This window comes from Mesoplodon densirostris, chromosome 11, assembly GCF_025265405.1.
Source record: "Mesoplodon densirostris isolate mMesDen1 chromosome 11, mMesDen1 primary haplotype, whole genome shotgun sequence".
Taxonomy (NCBI): domain Eukaryota; kingdom Metazoa; phylum Chordata; class Mammalia; order Artiodactyla; family Ziphiidae; genus Mesoplodon; species Mesoplodon densirostris.
The window spans coordinates 52,645,692-52,666,136 of record NC_082671.1 but is presented as its reverse complement, the minus strand read 5'-3'; the positions used below and the strand labels follow the sequence as shown (position 1 = coordinate 52,666,136).

The following is a 20,445-nucleotide window of genomic DNA, read 5'->3' as shown; positions in this document are numbered from 1 at the left end:
GGCTACTGTAAATAGTGCTGCAATAAACACTGGGGTGCATGTGTCTTTTTGAATTACGGTTTTCTCTGGGTATATGCCCAGTAGTCATCCTGCTTCTTTTAAGGCAAACTATTTTGGTTTTCATTTTTATGAAAGCAAGTCATACTTTTCATTCTTGTTGAGCTTCTGGGGGAACTGCTGTTAGGCCAGTCTTCCTGGTTCCATCCTGTGCACTTCTTTTTTTTTTTAAGCCAAGTATAAGGCTCTGCACTTATTTTCGTTACCTTTTATCTTTCCAGTCTTGTGATATTTTTTAAATTGTTGATCCTTTTTACTTATGTATCAACTACCTTATCCAGCTTCCTATCTTGAGTCTGCCTTCAACCAAGTCACTGGTCTTTTTGAACGGAACAAGACCATCTGGAAAATGGCCCACTGTCTGGCCAACTGCTCCAGCCAGACACCTGGAGGTCATCCCTGACTTCTCATCTACTCACTCATCGCTCATCTCTAATTCACTGGCAAGTGTCCTATAATTTCTGCCTCCAAAATATATCCCAAATCCATACGCTTCTTTTTTTTCCATCTCCACAGCCACTACTCTAATCCAAGCCACTGTCATCTTTAATTTCTGGGCAACTGTGATAACCTGTTTGCCTTTTCTTGACCCCTCTGATCCATCCTCCATCCAGCAGCCAGAGGTATCTTTTTGTTCTATTGCTTTATTATGCTTCTTCACCACTAGACTGTAGGACAGGCCACGATGGTTTAATTCACAGTCACGGCCTGTCCTACTTACCTGTTTACTTCCAATACCAAACACAGCACATAACGGACTCTTAGCTAAGTATAAGTGAATTTACAAAGATTAGAATCTCATTTGTAAAACCACGTGAGACTGCCAAATATCTTGCTAAAATCAAGGTACACTCTGCTTAAGCCAGTTTGGTGACCTACCAGCTCACTCTTTCTTTTTTTTTCTGAAAAAGAATTTATTTTTATTGAATTTTTAAATTAAATTAATTTAATTTATTTATACAGCAGGTTCTTATTATACCAGTTCACTCTTATCTCAAAAGATGAATTTAGGTTAGCATGACTATTTAAGAAAACCTTATTTGCCCCCAGGGAGCAGTATTTTCTGCAGTAATTGCATGTAAATAAGCTATTTAATAAATCTGCTCTAGAATAATGCTTGGGATATACTTTTTACTACTTTTGAAAGCTGGGATGAAATTTGCCCATTTCCAGTCCCCTAGCAATACCCCATGATTTTTTTTTAAATTCATATGCTTTTTTAAAAAATTATTTATTTATTTTTGGCTGCGTTTGGGTCTTCATTGCTGCACGCGGGCTTTCTCTAGTTGCAGTCAGTGGAGGTTACTCTTCGTTGCGGTGTGCGGGCTTCTAACTGTAGTGGCTTCTCCTGTTGTGGGGCATGTGCTCTAGGCGCATGGGCTTCAGTAGTTGTGGCTCAGAGGCTCTAGAGTGCAGGCTCAGTAGTTGTGGCCCACGGGCTTAGCTGTTCCGCGGCATGTGGGATCTTCCCGAACCAGGGCTCGAACCCATGTCCCCTGCATTGGCAGGCAGATTGTTAACCACTGTGCCACCAGGGAAGTCCCTCCATGATTTCTTAAATATTCCTAGATATTTTTATTCTATTTGCTGCAAGAAAATTTTGACTCACACATTAAAACAATGAACATCTAAACACCTATCTTAAAAACATTTATCTGTCATTGTTTTGAATCATATTGATAGGACTATGATTCTTGTTCTTCTATAATTTACCCAAAGATTATATGGATAATGTTATAAAAAATTTCATTTTTTAAAGTATTTTATGCTAATGAAATGGAAAGCTGTGACAATAAATGGAACCAACACACTTAAGGCGGCTGAAATAGTCTATCTATGCCATGGTTGTGGTGGTGATTCCACAACTCTATTTGGGTAAACTCATCAAATGCTATCCTTTAAATTGGGAAATTTTATAAATTATATCTCAAAAAAAAAAACCAAGAAAAAAAAACCCCCAACCTCCCAGCACTTTAAGGGAGATGAGACTATCTTTTAACAGCCCAGCTATATAACAAGAAATCATACGACATCCTTCAACCGAGCGTCAGAGTCCTTGAAAGAGGTGAAGATGAAGCAGCCGTCACTGCTGCGGATCCAGAAATAGCTCAGATGGGGGTGTTCAAGGCTGCCACGCAGGTGAGGGCTTTCAGCTCTTCCAGGACCCACTCCTCTCAAAAAAGAGAGAACCCTTACCAACCCTCCCAGCATGACTCTTCCTGTCCTCTCCTTTGCCAGAGTTTAAAGCAGCTATTCTCAAATTTCAATGTGTATATACGTATCTCCTTAGGATCTTGTTAAAATGAAGATTCTCATTCCGTAGGTCTGGGATGGGACCTGAGGTTCTGTATTCTTCCCAAGCTCGCAGGTAGTGTTGGTGCTGCTGGCCCATGGACTGCGCCTGGAGTAGGCAGGATGTGAAGCTGCCAGCTCTGGTCCCCTGGCATATCCATCTCAGTATTTCTGTTTCTCACAACCTCCGAACCAGCGCCACCACATTGCCCGCCACGCCGCCTGCAGGTATTCAGCGTGAATACCTGCGACATGGATCCCACCGCTGTCCAGGTGAGACTGCACTGAAGGGAAGCATCTACAGCTGAACCATTATCATTCCTGTGAGTCCCTGACCGGCTCTCAGTGTGAGAGCGAGTCCTGTCTGCTTCTTTTGGTCGACTTCCTAAGGGTAGTAGAGCATTCTTTACCTCACCAGGATATATATTTTTAAAGTATTTTCAACTCCACACTCTTCCCCACACCGCCATGTCTTTCCTTCCAAAAGGGACCCGAGGCTCACCACACTATATAATCCTTCTTCTAAACGTGGTTGAAAGTATAAAAGTTTTTTAAAAAATAATATCCAGAGATGCTTGTTTTATTTCTTACCAGCTGATTGCATTTCAGGCTGGTGACATCAAGTAACAGTTTAATTACCAACTAATTTTGTACCTCTGAACTACAAATCAACAATACAACTCAGCAAGGAGCTGGGAGGGGCTGGGTTTTCCAAATAAATGGTCTTGGTTGACAGGGTGCCGTGAGTGGAGCCAAGGGCAAGGCCTGAGATCGTTTGGGAGACCCTGACACCTGGTTGAGATAGGCTGAAACCCTGTGAATCCCTAGGCCAAGCCCTCCATCCCAAATCCTAAGAGCACAGTTATAATCTTCCTTTTTGTGGTCAGTTCAGCCCAAACAAGGAGCTGAGCTGGGCCTAACAAAGTGGATCTGGGGCCTACTTTTAGCTGATTTGTCCTCCACCTGTACTCCCAACCTTAGGGCACAGCTCCTTCTGCAGGTTCTTAGGAAAAAGCTAGGCTTTTGGTAATTTCTTGTCTCTTTTTAGTTCTGCTTTGAGAAGAAAATGGAACATCGGTAACCAAGGGTGGGCACAGGCATCTCAGCAGAGCTCCAGTGGCCCCGGAGCCCAGAGCAGGGGTGAGTCAGGTCTACGCTGGTGAGTGGTGCTCCTCTAGGAACACAGGGCCACTGCATCCTCCTGGGAGAAGGTCCAAGGGGAAGAATTCATTAATAACATTCCAAGCCAGTAGGGGCTGTTCATCTGAGAAGGCAGAAACTGGGAGAGGATCAAGATCAAAGAAGAGGGCTTCCCTGGTGGCACAGTGGTTAAGAATCCACCTGCCAATGCAGGGGGCACGGGTTCGGGCCCTGGTCCGGGAAGATCCCACATGCTGTGGAGAAACGAAGCCCGTGTGCCTAGAGCTGGTGTTCCGAATCAAGAGAAGCCACCGCAATGAGAAGCCTGTGCACCACAACGAAGAGTAGCCCACGCTCACCGCAACTAGAGAAAGCCCACGTGCAGCAACAAAGACCCAATGCAGCCATAAATTTAAAAAAAAAAAAAATCAAAGAAGAAAGAGCTAGAAAGGAGGGATGAGCAACTCTTTCTTATTACATGGGAGGCACTCCATCCAAGTAAGCAATTACTACGTGAATCGTTACTGTAGTTCCTCTTCTTTTTCTCACCAGAAAATTACACAAGCTTCCTTTGAGTTCTGGAGATCCCCTGCCCAAGAACCAACTGACAAGCTGGTGTTTTTCTCTGAGACCAAGACAGGCCAAGTCATTTAGGAAAGGCTGGTCTCAGCAGCATCTCTACACTGAGGCTTCACGAGGCCGCGGCTCCTACCATGCTCAGCCTGCGCTCACGGGTGTCTCTGAGCCATAGGGCTCTGCAGATGCGTGCTGGCACCCGAGGCAGGGCCAGAGCACCCATGCTCCGCCCCTTGGTGCCCACAAAGTCCTTTTTGAATTGAAAAGTATCCTAACGTTCTAATGTTATTTAATCATGCAAGTACCTTTGTTTCTATATTCTTTGATATACTCAGTGCCTGGGAGAGTGTCTGGCACATAAAACGTACCAATAAATATTTGATGAATAAATGAATTATTTGATTAAAAAAGATAAAACTTTTACCATCTGTGTCTGGCACATAAAACGTACCAATAAATATTTGATGAATAAATGAATTATTTGATTAAAAAAGATAAAACTTTTACCATCCTCATGATTAGAAGAGCCCACATAAAAACGACCTTGCTGGACAAAAAGTGGTCTTTGTTGCTCGTCCTGCTTTTATCTAACATCATCTCCCACCAAACCACAGCCCCTCACTCCTAAACTCACAGACATAGATGCTCATCATCTGCAAGAAAATGTAAAACCCCAGGACAAGGGAATTGGACAAATGGTAGGAAACGTTCTGTTTTCTGGCCAATCATCTTTCTCCAGTCCTTCCCTGGGGTGCGGGTCTCTCCCAGGCTCTCTTCGACCTCCTCCCTTTCTTCCACATTTCCAGGCTGTCTCTGCCCTCCTGCACTTTCCTCCCCACTTTGTCATTCACCTCTTATCTCCACTCACTCTGCTGCTCTTCCATTCCACCCCTATTCTTCCTATGAGAAATATCTCTATGAAGTGAATAAAGATTTAAAAACACTGCTGAAGAGAGTGCCAGTGGGGGATGAAGGAAGGGCTGGAGAGCTCCCTGAGGATGAAGTTCAAGTGTCACCCGTCCGTATGATGAGAGAGCTCAGATTCAGGGCTTTTCCGGGCTAGTGTGACAGAGCGCCAGTAGAGGAAGGGAATTTCAGGTGTGGGGAAGACCTGAAGGGGTTTAAGTGAAAGACCGTGGCCTCTAAGCTGGACAGGGAAGGAAGCACAGAGGTCCTCAGTGACATTTAAGGCCAGGCCCAGTGGGAGTATCCAAGGGGGAGCCCTTGGAGGGCAGTAGAGGAGGCTGCAGCCAGAAGCAGGGTGTTTGGAGGGTACGTGCAGGTAGGTGGTGCAGCCTTGTTCCTGTGGGGTGCCAGTGGGAGAGGCTTACGTGGAGAGGAAAGGGCACACAGAGCAAGTTTATCTAACAAGAGCTTAGATGGAAGAAGACACACCTGAAAATTAGGAGAGGGGGACAAGCTGTTCTGAGACTCTAATTCATGGGGAAGTTATAAATATTTTGACAAATTCAAAATTATATTTTACATACAAATGTACTCCTAGAGCTTTCATTTACTTCAATGAGAATTCAGTATAATTAATAAAACACTTTACTGATCACCACTAATCATAAATTTAAGCGTATTTACTATGTTGGGCCCACACTAAGCACTTTTTACAATATTTTACTTGTGAGTAGTACTATTACTACCTACCTTACAGATAAGGAAACTGAAGTTCAGAGAGGTTCAGTATTTTGTCCAAGGTCACAAAGTGAGCATCAGAGCCCTCAAACCCTGGTAGTCTGACTCAAGTCCTTACCCACCATGCTCTATTGTCTGCCAAAGTCAAATGTCCACGGAAGAATGCCAGTGTAAAAAGCAAGACCCAAGCAGAAGACAAAAAACTTAGAGTAAAATATATCAAAATGTTAACAGAGCTTGTTTTAACAGTAAGACTTTGGGTGATTTCTTTATACTTTATTTTATGCAATTTCAAATGGTCTTTAATGATTATCTTACTTTTACAATAACACTATTAAAATGAAAAATAAAGGAACCTTTCAAATGAGAAGTATTATTATTCCAAACCCTTTTTGGGGTGTGTGCATTTGTTTAAGCCCCAAGCTCATTAATATAGTCCTTATTTCATTTAAGGAGCTCAAGAAATGCTTATGGAAAGGAGCAGAAACATCTAATTATTCAGACCCAAAGTGGACTTCTTAGTCACTACACCCTAATCAAATTTCAACATTGTGAGGGTCAGAGGACCAGCACACTAGGATCTAGCAGCACGTGATTATTTGTAATATTTACAAATTGAACTAGAGAATGAAAGGGATGGTTTTTAAAGGCTGGGCAGGGAACAGGTGAGGATCAATTATTTGTACAATTCCATTTCTTTCCGTGTAGGCAAATCGAACTTCTGTGCTGCAAAGTTTCTCTAAACTCGCCTCACTATTGATTAGATATTTTGTTTTGTCTGAGGAAAGGAATACGCATCGCTGGTGACGAAACCAAATAATATCTAATATAATCCTAAAGAGAAAGAAGTGTTTAAAAGAGATTTGCGGAGAGAAATAGAATTTATCAGTTTAGTTGATGTTTTGAGAAGTTAAGAAAGTTAGGAGGAGGGCTGAGTTTAAATGAGGAAGTTGTACCAGCAAGAAAGAAAGCCAGATGCCACCACCACTTCCTGTTTTTGCCTACAGTCCTTGGTAGAAGGCTATGGGTTTTGTGGGCACTCCATTTATAACTCTAGACATGGTTTCCTTTCTCTTCTTCCATTCCACAAGGATCAGTGGTTTCCCTTCTCCTCAAACCTAGATCCTTACCTTTCAAAACGATGCCCCCTTTATCACACTCTAAAGATGTAACTCCTGAGTGACAAGAATTCCCTATAACCATTAGGTAAAGGAACATGCTATACTTGGTGGGCATTTTGGACTTCCATTCCAGTAGGAATGATGGATTACTGGCTCCATTCACACTTTCCAACGCTGTTTCCATGGTAACAACGCACATTTAAGGAGAGATGGGAGAGTTAAGAGGAATACACCTTCGTTGCCCTCCCTTCCCCATCCCACCCTCAACTGGTGTCATCCTGGGCAAGTTATTCAGCCTCTGTGAATCTTAGCTTCTTTATCTGTAAAATGGGGATGATAAATAGGATTGTTATAAAGATTCCATGAAACAATGTATACTTTATAACTACCTTCTTTTTTTAACCCTTTAAAAAAGTAAAAGCCATACAGAGGCTGCAGGTGGCTTTGGTTTTTGGGCTATAGTCTGCCAACCCTGATACAGATGTAGATCATTAATACCATGTGCCTGATGAAAGGTGAAGCGTGTGGCCATAGAACAAAGCAAAACTAACTGGCCCACATCAGGGCAGTTTTCTAATCTACTAAACCAACTACCATTCTATGAGTAAGAAAAGTTCAAGCTACTCTTGAAAATCCAAATTTCTGGACTATTTAGATCTACTGTGCAGATACACATCTGTCCTACTGTAACCCAGAAGAGTAAATGTTAAAGGCATTCTACACATCATGGCCGTGAACAGTACTGTTAAAACCTTAGACAGTTTAGTTAAGTTGCCTCTTGCAGACTAAGAAAAACACGGGGCTCCAAAATGGGGGTCACGCTGCTATCTTTGGGTAGTACCGGGGCACCCGATGCAACACAGTGCAGGCAGGACTGAGTGAGCTCAGTGTACACACTCTTGCACATTCGTACACACACACACCCCACACTCCTACGTCCCTGGGGTCAAGAGAATCGATTTCTTGGAACCCCCTTATCAGACACATATCAGATGACTCATCAACTAAGCATAACTGCTCCACTTTTTTTTTTTTTTTTTCCGGTACGCGGGCCTCTCACTGTTGTGGCCTCTCCCGTTGCAGAGCACAGGCTCCGGAGGCGCAGGCTCAGCCACCATGGCTCACGGGCCCAGCCGCTCTGTGGCATGTGGGATCTTCCCGGACCAGGGCCCGAACACATGTTCCCTGCATCGGCAGGCGGACTCTCAACCACTGCGCCACCAGGGAAGCCCGTGCTCAACTTTTAAAAACAGTGGGTGGGACCCATCGCCTACACTTGCCAGCTCTGTTTACAAAATAGACACTCATTTTTAGCACAACACCCCTTCCCCCTTTCCTATTTGCCCATTTCTGAAAAGTTCTTCATCCAGTGAATTTCAATTAGAGTTCAATGGCACTGCCGCTGTCCTTTCTACATGTATTTCTAATGCTGGCAAGCGTGAATGTGCCACTGCTCCCTTTCCAGTATTATTATTCCCAAACAAGAGACTCTGATGCCAATGATTTTTGCTGCCAGCTGAAGGACAACAATTTTCTCTTCAAATCATTTCTAAGGAACGGAGACTATAACTCAAAGAATTTTGAAAACAAGTAAGTGACTGACGTAAGACGTAAGATGAGTGTGCCTCTACCCAGGGACCTCCTGGGATCATCAGAAGAGCAGCGTTTCCTATTGACTTCCTCTTCATCGCCCTGTTTTGATATCACAAAATCCAATTGGGTCTTTCCTTAGGAGGCAAAGAATTGCCTGCTTAGGAGCCCACAGAGAAGACAACTTAGCATTTGCCAGGAATGACTTGATAGACATCACACAAACCATCTTTGTTACTGCTAAAAGCAAAATTATCACCTTGGTGGGTGTGATTCAAACTTTTGGGAATATATGGAAAGTAACAGAGCAATGACAGTTCAAGAACATGCAGAGTATTTGCAAAGGTACACTGCAATCTCACTCCAATTTGGTAGAATTTGCTAAAATGACTTAGAAACACCAGAGAGCTATGCTGAGGCAGTTTTCTGAGACTGCAAACCTCTTGAAAGAACAAGAAGCCCATTTTTGTGACACGATAGTAACGATCAAATAGCTATAATATCTGAACAGGCCTTAGGGCAATGTGTTGATGGGTCTGTTGTTCTAATTCCATTTCTGCCTACCCCTTATGCAGGCTGAATTGTAAAACACGAATTTAGAGAGAGAAGGCACCTGGTAGTCTGATCTTTGTTTATAGAGTCCTCATTTTATAGATTTATCTTTACCGGCATGGCTATTTACTGATTTGTTTGTAAACACTGTGATTATAGACAATACAATGTTGCATCTTTTTGGTGGTAGGATAATGATAAGTGATAATGGTCCACAAAGGTAAATACTGAGAGAGAGAGAAGAATTCACCTACAATTGGAACAAACAATCCACCACAAAGTGAAGGTAATTGCTGTAAACTGACAATGACAATTACTGTCCTTTTTGCAAACAGCAATTTAGCAACAAACGCCCTTTTAGCAATGCAGTGCTAACCTTGTACAGTATTTCTTAACAGTCTCTAACTATTTTGAATTTTCAAATGAAGGAGGCATGCCCAGGAAAATAACCAACGGGTGGTGAGTCCCTTCCTAAACTTCTATAATTTTCATTACATCTCCAGAGCCTACTTTAAATCTGAGGCTGAACTAAACCCCCGAGTTGATGTTTTCCCTCTGATAAGTTTGCAAAATTATGAGAGCCATTGTTTGCCCTAAAGCCTTGTAAGACTATGTAAGACTATGCTAATTTTTACATATTCTTTTCATTTCAGGGAAACTTTATTGAGAATCAGCTATAGGCAAGCACTGTTCTAGATCCTGTTGTGGGGAGAGAGACAAGGAAGACATTAATCCTGCCCTTGTAGGGCTCAGTGTTCAATAGGGAACAAAATATATACTCCTAAATAATGGAAGTAATACTTGCTATTAGAAAGATAAAGGCTACACCAAAAAGAGAAGGAAGGGAGATCTTTCCTTCCACCTGGGAAGATCAGAGAAACACTTTTGGAGATGGCATCGGACCTGGGTCTTACGGGACAGTCAGGATTCAGAAGCACAGGGACGGCATGGGAGGGGGGTGGCAGAAAGGTTGAGGTGATGGGCACGGTCCCGGTGGCCCCTACAGAAGAGAGGGAGGCTGGTGTAGCTGATGCAGAGGCAGTCTGCAGGGAAGTGTGGTGAAAATGCAGTTTGGAGCAGGTGGCACTGTATTGATCACTCATTCTAGCTCTTGTGGTCTAAATAGCGACACCGAAAATATTTTTTTCTCAAGTTTTCTGCAGGAAAGAGAAAGAGGAAAAATCTTGTCGCAGTGGTCTGAAGTTCTCTAAAAACCAGTTTTCTCAACTAGTTTCTTCCCCTAAAGCACGTGGTGAAAAGATACTTTAAAGAGTATAAACTTTCCACTCCCGCTCCACCCCCAGACCCCATGTCACCCTCCAGAAGTAGCCACTGTCAGCAGTTTTCTTGTTTACCCTCCCAAACAGTCTGTGTAATACATGCACATATTACGCAATCCACCCCCATCCTCACTTCCACCCAATATTCAGTTTGTTTTTAATTTTTCAATACAGTACATATAAGTCTATCTTACTCCTTTAAACAGCAGTCTAATATTCCATTTTATGGAACTACTATGGTTATCTAACCAATTCCCTAATAACGAACTTGGTGTTATTTGACTTTGCTATTTCTTGGTTTTCCATTCTTAATTACAAAAAGTTTACTTAAAGCCCTGGAAGGAATTAAGTTCAAGGGCAGTGGGAAATCTTAAATAGCACATGAGGCAAAGTCAGGCACAGATATGATAAATATGAAGCAGTTCAAAAAGTTTACTGGTTTTACAATATACTCGAGGCATGTATTGTACTTGCTGCGACCAGAAACTTGACCACCCCTGATACACAATTTCGTACCCTTGGTATTGCTGAACTATTTTCATTACAATAAAGGTGACGGTTCTTGGTGGAACAGTAGTAAAATAGTTCAGAAACACTGACTGATTTTACAAGGTGATTTTAAAGAGCTAAAGGATTAACTTGCAAGTATCCACTGATAAGAATAAAATTTGTCTCAAGAAGTACATTAATAATGTAAGTTTGGCTTCTGAAGGCATCACTAAAAGGCAGTATAGTGTTTTAGATCACTCAGGTTCTAGACTCAAGAAATCCTGGATGGAACATGGAACCCTGGCTCCCCTATTTTCTAAGTTGTTATTAAGCCTCAGTTACTTCATCTGTAAAATGGGGCTAACATTTACTTCATAGTGTTGTTGGTGGGGATTAGATGAGATAACATGGTATATATAGTTACTGTTCAATAAATGTTAACTATTATTTGGTAACTACCTAATTAATACTTTAACAAACATTTAGTACATAGTGTTACTATGTACCAGGCACTGCTGGTACTCTCTCTCTCTCTCTCTCTCTCTCTCTCTCTCACACACACACACACACACACACGCTCACTCATTAGTTTCTTATAGCAGCCCTACAGGGTTGTACTAACTAATAAATGTCTTCTTGCGTGCCACTTTTCAAAGTGTGCTTTTAGATACATTATCTTTTTTATTCTCACAACCACTACCCCAGTGAGAAAGAAAATGGAAGACACCAAAAAAAGGCAGGAATTATAATCAACCAAAATAAAATTTAAACTATTGTTTCATTCAGATTGTAACGTTGTTTCACAATTATCATTTCAAACAGATTGTTTACAAACTCAGTGTTTATGATAAACTATGACATCTCTTTGAGCTCCCAGCAATGTCATGAATTACATTCTCATTTTTCATGGTTTTAAACTTAAAGGTTACATGATTAAAATAGTAATAAATAATAATGATACATGCTAAGAAGTTATGGGAAAATATAAAGCATTTATTACTTTATCAGATTCCATACAGTGTAATAAACCTCTCATTTACCTAGCACAGTGAGGAGATCACATGCTCTTCAGAGATTAATTCTCTATATAATGTATGCGTTTAATAGAAATCTTTAGAAAATGTAACTTTCCTATTTGGGGAGATGGTAATGTGAAATAAACAAAACAAAAGCCATCGTTCTTCTGTGCTAATATTTACTTTTTTTTTTTTTTGCGGTACGCAGGCCTCTCACTGTTGTGGCCTCTCCCGTTGCGGAGCACAGGCTCCGGACGCGCAGGCTCAGTGGCCATGGCTCACGGGCCCAGCCGCTCCGCGGCATGTGGGATCTTCCCGGACCGGGGCACGAACCCGTGTCCCCTGCATCGGCAGGCGGACTCTCAACCACTGCGCCACCAGGGAAGCCCAATATTTACTTTTAATTCCTACTTTTGCTATGATGGAGTTATGGGGAAGCTGTGGAAAAGGAGTAGCCATAGAAGAGGAGGATGCAGTGGAAAGAGATTTCTTCAGCACCCTTTGCCTTTGCCTTGGATCCCACTCAGGAAAGCTCAGTTCAGTAGGTGCATTGTACCCTCACCCGTGCCTCAGCACATCCCCAAACTGCTGCCTCAGGGAACAACCCCATTTTACTTCCAACAGAGAACATACACCTTCAGAACAATTGTGCACTGAGATCCACCACTAGCATACTTCCGGTTCCTCAGATGCAATTATGAGGCCTCAGGATTTAGGATAACACAAAACCTCACAGCATTCTTATAATAGGGCTGAATTCACTGAATCGAACTGAATCAGACATGTGTTAAACAGGAATGACAGCCATTAGAGTCAGGTCCAAAAAATGAGCCCCAAACTCATCCAGCAAAAAGAAATCACCCCAGCAAGTTTCCAGAGGACTCCAATGAAGAGCCCAGTACCCAGCCTCAGTGAGACACAGAGGAGCCTTCCCAGCTGCTTTTCTAAAGAAGCGTGGACAGCCTTGGGCTCTTTCTCTGCGTTGGCCAATATGAGTCTGGAACGGGGCCCTGTACCAGATGAATTATCTTCATCCTGCCAACTGCTTCTTGGCTTGAGCAGTTGTGGGAACAGCTGGTTTTATAACACAGAGTGAGCCCTTGTTCTGAGGTAGGAGAGCTCTGCATTCTGTGAAAAACTTGTAAGTTTGGGTTTCTATACAACTACCTTCATGAGCTTTAACCTGAAGGTTTGGTGTGTTGTGCTTGCTATACATGTGTCTTGCAAAGAACCAAACAACCTATGAGAGTTTTATCCAGAGGAAATCTTCCTGCAACTCTAAAAGTCACCTTTACCCAATTCTTTGTCTCAATCAGAAATGGAAGAGTCATGAGATAAGAGATCACTTATCCCTGAACCAGTCTAACTAAAAATCAACCAAATTCCAGGAATGGTAGGTTGAAAACAAGAATTTACTCCTGCTCTCCTGGCCCCAATAATCCAGTAAAGCGATTTCTTAAGGCATAAAACTGCTAGGATAGTAAGAACAGGAGAGAAGAGACAACAGCAATAAAAATTCAGAAGCTGGAAAGTGGACAGAGCTGGATCTTAAATTGGCAGTGGAGAAAGCCAAGACCAATCCAGTTTACACCACAGGATTCCCAAAAGGCCCTGGTGGCATTACTGGAAGTAGGGAACAATGGACAGGATGAACTAAAAAAAGAGGATCTGTTGAACTTCTTTTAAGAAATAGCTAGATTCCCCAGACCAGGCACCTACTCTGTAAAGCAGGGTGACTGCTCCTCTCCCATCTTGGCAAAAGATACATAAATATATAGAAAATATATTCTCTGAAAAGTATAAAATGTAATTCTCCGAGTGAGCACAACTTGTGAGGGAGGGGGGATTGGGTGGACACATGCACAGAGATATTCACCCAAGCCCTTTCCCCCAACTTGGTTCCCATAAAGATGGCAGCAGTGCCCAGACCCTACAGGCAGGTGACTAGAAGATCTTCCCGGGGTGATCTGAACAGCCAAGAAGAAACTGACACAGCTGGTTCCCCAAGGAAAGGGCTACTGACAGCACCTCTAGTGAAGCTATTTCCAACAAACCCCACTCATGTGTACCAGGCTCCAATTAGCCTTGTTCCAGTCCACCCCCTGCAATACTTGAATACAGCAGACAGAGAAGGACAACCTGATATCTAAGGAAAGATTCTGAAGTGAAAGAGTCCAAAACAAACAGAAAAATCAACTTGCATCACAGGGATACAATCAGCAGAACTCAGATTATGGGAAACACTATACGACAAATGGTCCAGTTTCTTCAACAAATAAACTGCGCAGAAAAGAACAGAAGAAAATGGGGGAACCTACAGAGTGAAAGAGACTTAAACCACATAACAACCAATTGTAGTATATGGACCTGATTTGAGTACTGATTTAAACAATCCAATTGCTTTTTAAAAATAAGGTAAGCAGAGCAATTTAAATATTGTTTGGGTATTTGATGATATAAGGAACTGTGGTTAATTTTCTGGGTATGGCATATCATGGTTATGTTTTTACAGTCCTTATATATTACAGAAATACAGTGAAATATTTATGGATGAAACAATGTGATGGCTGGGATTTGCTTCAAGACAATCTGGGTGAGGGGCTGACTAAACAAGCATGGTCATGAGATGAAGGGAATACAGGGATCTTTTAGACTCTCTACTTGATGTCTGAAATTTTCCATAACAGAGAAAAACCATCACTAGAATCCTCAGAGAAAACAATGAAATTGTAAAACAGAAACAAAATAATATAAAAAGGGAACATTCAAAGAAAGTTTAAAAGCCCCTGTAAGTAAAAAAATAATAAGAGAAATAAAACATTCAGTAAAGAGTTGGGAAAAAATTGGTGGCATATTCCAGAGAGTATAGTGAAAAACTTTAGAAATGAAAATAAAGAAAAGAATAAAAAGTTAGAGGGCTAGTCCAGAAGGTCCAAAATCTTGGTAACAGTTCCAGAAAGAGAGAAAAGAGAAAGAGAAGGAAGGAATTCATCAACACAACAATGTAAGAAATGTCCCAGAACTGAAGACCATGAATTTCTAAAAGAAAAGATGTACCAGCTGCCTGACACAATGGATGAAAAAAGGCACACAGCAAGACACAGCATTGTGAAACATCGGGAACAAAGAGATTTGGCAAGTGTCCAGAAAAGACAAAATAAAAACAAAAGGCCTGGCTACATATAAAAGATGAGGAATCACAAGCATTTGGGACTCCACAACAGAAAAAACTAGAAAGCAATGAAGTAATGCCTTCAAAATTCTGAAGGAAAATGATTGCCAACAGAGTTCTATATCCAGCCAAACTACCAATCAATGGTGAAGGTAAGATAAAAATATTTTTCAGACATGAAGGCCTCAAAAATTTTATTTCTATTTACCCTTTCTCAACAGCAAAAGCAAGGAAGTAAATCCAGAAAGAGGAAGAAATGAAATACAGGGAACAAGGGATCTAGCAGAGAAGAGAGGTGGAGGGGATTCATAGGATGGTGACAAAGAGAGATTCCAGAATAAAAGTTTACTCTCCTTGCCTCAGTTCCCTTAAACGGGAACTGAGAACTGACAGCAGTACCTGCCTCATAGACTTGTCAGGATTCAGCGTAAAACACTCTGAGCAGTTTCTGGCATAGAGTAAGAGCCACAAGAGTTGTTCTCGTTATCATCATCAAAGAAATGACTCTTTATCCTATGTTAACATATAACTACTTGATATATTACAATAATTAAAAAGAAAGAGGGCTTCCCTGGTGGCGCAGTGGTTGAGACTCTGCCTGCTAATGCAGGGGACACGGGTTCGAGCCCTGGTCTGGGAGGATCCCACATGCCGCGGAGCAACTGGGCCCGTGAGCCACAACTACTGAGCTTGCGCGTCTGGAGCCTGTGCTCCGCAACAAGAGAGGCTGCGATAGTGAGAGGCCCGTGCGCCGCGATGAAGAGTGGCCCCCGCTTGCCACAACTAGAGAAAGCCCTTGCACAGAAACGAAGAAAAAAAAAGAAAGAAAGAAATCAGTGTAAAACACATGTCCAAACCAAACATATTTCCAGCTTTGGAATGACTGAAAATTGTCACAGACCATAGGGTTTTGGAGGTTAACAGGTTCTGAGATTTTTCTAGTGCAATTTCCTTGTTTCAAAGAGTAGGGAATTGAAGCTCAGAGTAGCTAAGTAACTTGCTGGACTATACAACCATTCAGAAAAGGAGTTGAGATTAGCAGTCAGGTGTTTCATGTCAATGCACTGAAAATCACATGTGTAGCTGCTCAAACTCCATCTATGGTATCATCACAGGGTCAGAATTCCACACATACAAAAAAGTATCACCACAGAAATATTTTATCCAACTCCTGTCATTTTACCCTAAAACCTGCCACTTGGCTCATGATATACGTAAATAGAAAGACCACCTAGAAAGATCCAGCCGGGGCAATAAAGCGAGGAGGCTACAGTTGGGTTTACTGGTTAGGTTGACAAGAGGAAGGTAATGTATTAGATTCTCTGTCCTACACAGAGTTGTTTTGATTCTAGGAAGGATACCTCTAGTGGGTTTACACACAAAAGTATGAATATTAATCCCTAGTGCTGTGGACCAATATGGTGCAGCCTGCATGCTGATGCCTGAGTAGTGGAATGGGTAGCAATGCACTTCCACCACAGTCTTCTAAGTCTTTCTAAAGGAATAAACACAATCTGCAGGATTAGTAGACATTTTGGTCACTGTTTCCAAGGAAATGATGGATCTGGCAATGAGGACTACGGGGCAAGCCCAGTGAAGAGCATGAGTGTCGTCAGGGGTGAAAGCACCACTGTTACTCCTTTGAGATCTGAGAGAGAAATCAGGCTGGGTGGGAATTTTCCTGGTATAAATTGTATGATCTGTCTTCATCTCGTTCCAACTGAAATTAAGCCCTCTGTACATGTGCAGAAAGTCTCATTCAACAGTTTGAGATTAACTTATTTCAAAAGAAAATTGCCCATTTTCTTTTCACTGAATCTCAGGGGGAAAGTACAGAATAATTTCTCATCTTTAAAACACTGAAAACTTCTATGCTTCTTGCATATTTCTTACAAATGAATTTGCAGTTACCTTTGGATATAGTACGTGTTCCACAGCTATCCAATACCAACCAAAGTGGTGACTGGATGGATTAAACACCTCAATATTTTCACCATTTATTGATAGCTGAGATTTAAAGTGACAAGTCTAGAGTCCAAAAATACAAAAAGTGCTATTTTCAAATCTTTTATCCTTTTTGCAAGTGCTTATTTTGGTATTTTTGATTAATAAAAAGATTTTCTCCTTCTACTTTCTTATAAACATGAGGTGCTTCTTGGAAAATCATTCAAACAAACAATGTAAAAGGATGCACTGTAACTTAGCCAAATTAGTAAAAACATAGAAAGAAATAAGAACTATTTCGAAATATTTCCAATGTCTTCTGCGTATGAACAGAAACATACAGAAAATACAGTTTTTAAATGAAAAGTACAGCAGTGTCAACACTCACAGAAAAAGTAGGATTCCGGTATTTGCCAGGGCGAAGGCGAGTCCCAAAATCCCACTGCCCATAATGGCGTTGCTTAGGTTAAAAACAGACATGCCCAAGGAGGTTGTTCCTGGAATCTGAACAGAGACAGTCACACTAAGCAAAAGAGTCCTCAAGACAGATCATCACGCCAAAGCCTTTAAAGAAAGCACTATCAGGAACCAACAGGGAAATGAAATTCAAGGAATCCTTTCTTAGTGGTCTAGTTATTTTTTTTTTAAATGGGTTTCAGGAGAAAATACATAGGCTCCGAGGAATAACCTGGTGAATAAATAGCTATGTTTTTGGTACTATGCTGGATGAATTAAACATCTGTCACAATTTATGTAATTTAAAAAAATAAGCAAACTTTATTATAATGACACTTACATAGTCATCACATTTCTTTTTTTCCAAATGGCTGTTCGTGAGACTCCTTCTACTTTCACGATCAGAAATAAACTTGCTGTAAAGAGACGTATTATGATTTAATTTCATGATAATGACTTGAAACTTAACATCATGACTAAATGATTTATTACTTACCAAAACATCACACATAAAAAGTTATCAACCACTGATGAAAGAAATTAAAGATGATACAAATAGATGGAGAGATATACCATGCTCTTGGATTGGAAGAATCAATATTGTGAAAATGACTCTACTACTGAAAGCAATCTACATATTCAATGCAATCCCTATCAAACTACCACTGGCGTTTTTCACAGATCTAGAACAAAAAATTTCAAAATTTGTTTGGAAAAACAAAAGACCCCGAATAGCCAAAGCAATCTTGAGAACGAAAAATGGAGCTGGAGGAATCAGGCTCCCTGACTTCAGACTATACTACAAAGCTACAGTAATCAAGACAGTGTGGTACTGGCACAAAAACAGAAAGATAGATCAATGGAACAGGATAGAAAGCCCAGAGATAAACCCACGCACATATGGTCAACTTATCTTTGGTAAAGGAGGCAGGAATGTACAGTGGAGAAAGGACAGCCTCTTCAATAAGTGGTGCTGGGAAAACTGGACAGGGACATGTAAAAGTATGAGATTAGATCATTCCCTAACACCATACACAAAAATAAGCTCAAAATGGATTAAAGACCTAAATGTAAGGCCAGAAACTATCAAACTCTTAGAGGAAAACATAGGCAGAACACTCTATGACATAAATCACAGCAAGATCCTTTTGCACCCACCTCCTAGAGAAATGGAAATAAAAACAAAGATAAACAAATGGGACCTAATGAAACTTCAAAGCTTTTGCACAGCAAAGGAAACCATAAACAAGACCAAAAGACAACCCTCAGAATGGGAGAAAATATTTGCAAATGAAGCAACTGACGAAGGATTAATCTCCAAAATTTATAAGCAGCTCATGCACCTCAACAGCAAAAAAACAAACAACCCAATCCAAAAATGGGCAGAAGACTTAAATAGCCATTTTTCCAAAGAAGATATACAGACTGCCGACAAACACATGAAAGAATGCTCAACATCATTAATCATTAGAGAAATGCAAATCAAAACTACAATGAGCTATCATCTCACACCAGTCAGAATGGCCATCATCAAGAAATCTAGAAACAATAAATGCTGGAGAGGGTGTGGAGAAAAGGGAACCCTCTTGCACTGCTGGTGGTAATGTGAATTGGTACAGCCACTATGGAGAACAGTATGGAGGTTCCTTAAAAAACTACAAATAGAACTACCATATGACCCAGCAATCCCACTACTAGGCATATATCCTGAGAAAACCATAATTCAAAAAGAGACATGTACCAAAATGTTCATTGCAGCTCTATTCACAATAGCCCGGAGCTGGAAACAACCTAAGTGTCCATCATCGGATGAATGGATAAAGAAGATGTGGCACATATATACAATGGAATATTACTCAGCCATAAAAAGAAACGAAACTGAGCTATTTGTAATGAGGTGGATAGACCTAGAGTCTGTCATACAGAGTGAAGTAAGTCAGAAAGAGAAAGACAAATACCGTATGCTAACACATATATATGGAATTTAAGAAAAAAAAATGTCATGAAGAACCTAGGGGTAAAACAGGAATAAAGACACAGACCTACTTGAGAATGGAGTTGAGGATATGGAGAGGGGGAAGGGTAAGCTGTGACAAAGCGAAAGAGAGGCATGGACATATATACACTACCAAACATAAGGTAGATAGATAGTGGGAAGCAGCCGCATAGCACAGGGAGATCAGCTCGGTGCTTTGTGACCGCCTGGAAGGGTGGGACAGGGAGGGTGGGAGGGAGGGAGACGCAAGAGGGAAGGGATGGGGGAACAGATGTATATGTGTGACTGATTCACTTTGTTATAAAGCAGAAACTAATTTAAAAAAATGTACTTCATACAGTGTCAGTTATGCTAGATGCTGTACAGCGTCATGCCTGTACACAGCAATACTGTATTGTGCACTTAAAAATGTGTTGAGAGGGTAGATCTCCTGTTGTGTTCTCATCACAATAAAAACCAAACCAAACCAAAAAAAAAAAAAGTTATCAACCAGTTACTTAAGAGTTTATAGTCCTATTCAACCACTCTCCCTACCTCGTTTTTGTTTTGGTTTGGGTTTTTTTGCCAGTGTTAGTTGTCCACATTCTTGTTTTACCAAATAAACTAAATGTGCTACAAGGGCAGACACTTTGCCTCATTCCTTTTTATATCCCTCACTCTACTTAACACAAAACAATGCAAACAGCAGGTGCTCATCTTCAGAGGAAATGAAAGACAACCGTAAGTCAAAAAGAGCTATAGATTTTGAATCATTTTAATACTAATAAATTAAAACATTATATGCAATGCAAGTTAACTTTTACATAGATTGTTCTCTAATGGAAAATCAGATGATGTCAAGAATACTATAAAGCTGGCATTTAGAAGAATATTGGAGGCAGGATTCCTTCTGAGCTCACATTCCTGGAGCACAAAGTTATCACATAGGAATTCCCTCCCCCCAGCAAAAAGGAAAACAACTCTTTTCCCATCACACATTCTTTCAGCACCTGCTAATATGCAAGTCACTAGACCAGGCAATGTGGGAGATATGGGGGTGTGTAATAAGTGATGCAGCAGTAGCCCACAGGAAATCATGGTGGAGGAAGCAGGGCCTACGGTCCATGGTTAGGGACAGAGC

At 41.2% G+C, this 20,445-nt stretch overlaps 1 protein-coding gene across 1 annotated transcript in view; it reads right to left on the bottom strand.

Annotated features, from left to right (window-relative positions):
* SLC38A1 (solute carrier family 38 member 1) overlaps positions 1–20,445 on the bottom strand; it is a 66,069-nt gene that overhangs the window by 19,598 nt on the left and 26,026 nt on the right. Inside the window, exons 4-5 of the mRNA XM_060112617.1 lie at positions 17,670–17,745; positions 17,262–17,377 (exon numbers count right to left, since the gene is read on the bottom strand). Coding sequence (XP_059968600.1) covers positions 17,262–17,377; positions 17,670–17,745 — 192 coding nt within the window. The remainder of the gene's footprint in view (positions 1–17,261; positions 17,378–17,669; positions 17,746–20,445) is intronic.